The sequence below is a fragment of the Penaeus vannamei genome, chromosome 9, assembly GCF_042767895.1.
Source record: "Penaeus vannamei isolate JL-2024 chromosome 9, ASM4276789v1, whole genome shotgun sequence".
Taxonomy (NCBI): domain Eukaryota; kingdom Metazoa; phylum Arthropoda; class Malacostraca; order Decapoda; family Penaeidae; genus Penaeus; species Penaeus vannamei.
The window spans coordinates 17,163,560-17,166,059 of NC_091557.1; the positions used below are offsets into that span (position 1 = coordinate 17,163,560).

Consider the following 2,500-nt stretch of genomic DNA (forward strand, 5'->3'; position numbering starts at 1 on the left):
ATTGTTATTATTATTATTGTTATTATTATTATTGTTACTATTATTATTATTATCATGAGTATCATTATTATTATTATTATTATCATTATTATTAGTAGTAGTGGTAGTAGTAGTTGTAGTAGTAGTAGTAGTAGTAATTATTATTATTATCATCATTATCATTATTATTATTATTGTTATTATCATTATTATCATCATCATCATCATCATTATTATTATTGTTATTATCATTATTATTATCATCATCATTATTATTATTATTATTATTGTTATTATTATTATTATTATCATTATCATTATCATTTTCAATATCATTCTTACTTTATTATCATTATTATCATCATCATTATTATTATTATCTTTGTTGGGTTGGTAGTGATGTTTTGGTTATTATTATTACTATTGTTGTTGCTGCTGTTGTTCTTCTTCTTATAAATTATTATTATTGTTGTTTTCATCATGATTGTAGTTATCATTATCATCCTTTTTACCATGAGTTATTATTATTATTATTATTATTATTATTATTATTATTATTATTATTATTATTATCATTATCATCATCATCATCAAGTAAGACGCTATTATTGCAGATGGTATTACTAATACTTCTTTTTTCTCTTTTATCATTACTACAGCTAATGCTACTACCACTATGTACCATTACTACTACTGCTATTATTGCTTCTGTTACTACTACTACTACTACTATTACCCTCAGCTAGTTTTTGTAAAAGCATTGCGTCGCCTGTGTTTTGTTGAAAGCGCTGGCCAGCGAGCAGAAAAGGGAAGCGTAGGGCAAGCAGGGAAGCGGGAGGGTCATCCGTGCCAGTTGGCAGAAGGGCGCTGCCAGTCTGGTGCAAGGGGTGTGGGGGGGGAGTCAGGGGAAAGGGGGCAAGGGGCCATTCAGCTCTCCCAGGGAAGCTGGCAATTGTCACCTTCGTGCTTCAGCGGTTGATTCAGTATAAACGGAGGGAGGGCGAGCTTTACCGCGGGTGTCTTTGCCGCAAGAAAGCGAAAACAAACGAGATAACAGTGGCCGCAAGGCAAAACTATAAATAAACAGTCTTCGGATCTTGCGCACAACTCGTGGAGGTTTTCGGTCTTGGGGTCTGCGAGGGAGGCACTGGCCTGGCGATGAGGGTGTGGACATACGCCGAAGTGTTCTCGTGACGTCATGTTTAATAACATTAGTGAAGGAAGAGGTCGCTGCGGTGTTGTGAAGTGGCGTTTGGCGCGCGTGCAACATCACTGCGAGGGCCAGGGCAGTGGCCTGCTGCCAGCGGGATGTTGTATGGTCAGTCATGTCAGTGGCTCATGAACATCATATGACTTCATCTGAAGCAGACACAAGGCACCCTGCTACCAAGCACGCATTACATTCCTTCATGTCTTGCTTCAGATGTTCCTGGTGCCATATATAGCAGAGCAGATTGAAGTAAAAAAGGGGGAAGGTAGGGAGGGAAAGGAAAAAGGGAAATTTATTCCTTGTTCCATTTATAATACACTTCAGTTTCCACTGTTCGTTGGCTATGCAACCGCTGTAAGCCTGTATGAGCAATTGACACCAAGTGTAGCATTGTCTTTACAACATAGAAATTATCCAGCCAATGGCAGAGCGGTTAGATAACACTCCCCCAATTCTTGCATCCCTATTGGACCATCGGTTAATACGCACTAGAGGTTGTAATGAGGTTTTGGAAATTGATAAAGTTTGTCAGTAAGCACTTTCCGTAACCAGAATGTAGGCTTGTATGAATATATCACCCGAGCTACCTAATAGTTTTTTTTTTTTTGTAGTCTGGTTTTATATTGTCGATAGACGAGCGAGGAATGGAGGGCTTTACGTAGATCCCCAGCTATCCTGATCGCCCCCGCCCTCTCGCCCACCCTACCCATCGCCCAGCCCTCCCGCCCAGTCCACCCATCGCCTAACCCTCCCGCCCAGCTCACCCATGCCCGTTGCCTCCAGCCTCCCACCCACCCCACCCACCCGCTCTTCCACATGTGGACAACCCTTGCTGTGGGGGCTGATTCATTAAGGCTCCGCACTGCCCATGAATTACAAAGGATGCTCTCACGGTAAACAAGGGCACAGTGCACGCTGGCCGTCCGGTCGCAGGCTCCGCGCCAGCCGAGGCTGAGATTGAAAGCTGTATCAGTGCTCTGCGTGGTTGTGTTCGTCGCGGTCTCGGCAGGTGCCTTCCCTCCTCCACCCGCCGGATGACGTAGATGAAGCTGCATTTTGCCTTTACGGAATGTGTTTGTTTTGGCCCCAAGTTTAAAAACAACACTTGTCCAATGAATGACCATGACTTCAGAATTCTCGTAACCTCGAACCGCCAGCAAGTCATCATCGCACTTCCACTTTCCAGACGTTGCTCCACGGGTCTAACGCAATGGCGCCGTATTCACTCATTTCTTGGAGGAGCTGCCGCCCTGCCCGAGGTCCAGGCGAGCTCACTGCCCTTGCCGTCAACCATGCCCTGATCAACATTAA

The 2,500-nt window shown here is 43.2% G+C and overlaps 1 protein-coding gene across 4 annotated transcripts in view; it reads left to right on the forward strand.

Annotated features, from left to right (window-relative positions):
- LOC113824882 (homeobox protein TGIF2) overlaps positions 1-2,500 on the forward strand; it is a 35,223-nt gene that overhangs the window by 17,449 nt on the left and 15,274 nt on the right. The window contains exon 1 of one of the 4 annotated variants that reach the window (XM_070125396.1): positions 1,273-1,297. The exons of the other annotated variants lie outside the window; for them this stretch is intronic. Within the exon in view, the coding sequence (XP_069981497.1) occupies positions 1,288-1,297 (10 nt within the window). The 5' untranslated portion in view covers positions 1,273-1,287. Of the gene's footprint in view, positions 1-1,272; positions 1,298-2,500 lie in introns of those variants that run through there. 4 annotated transcript variants of the gene reach the window in all.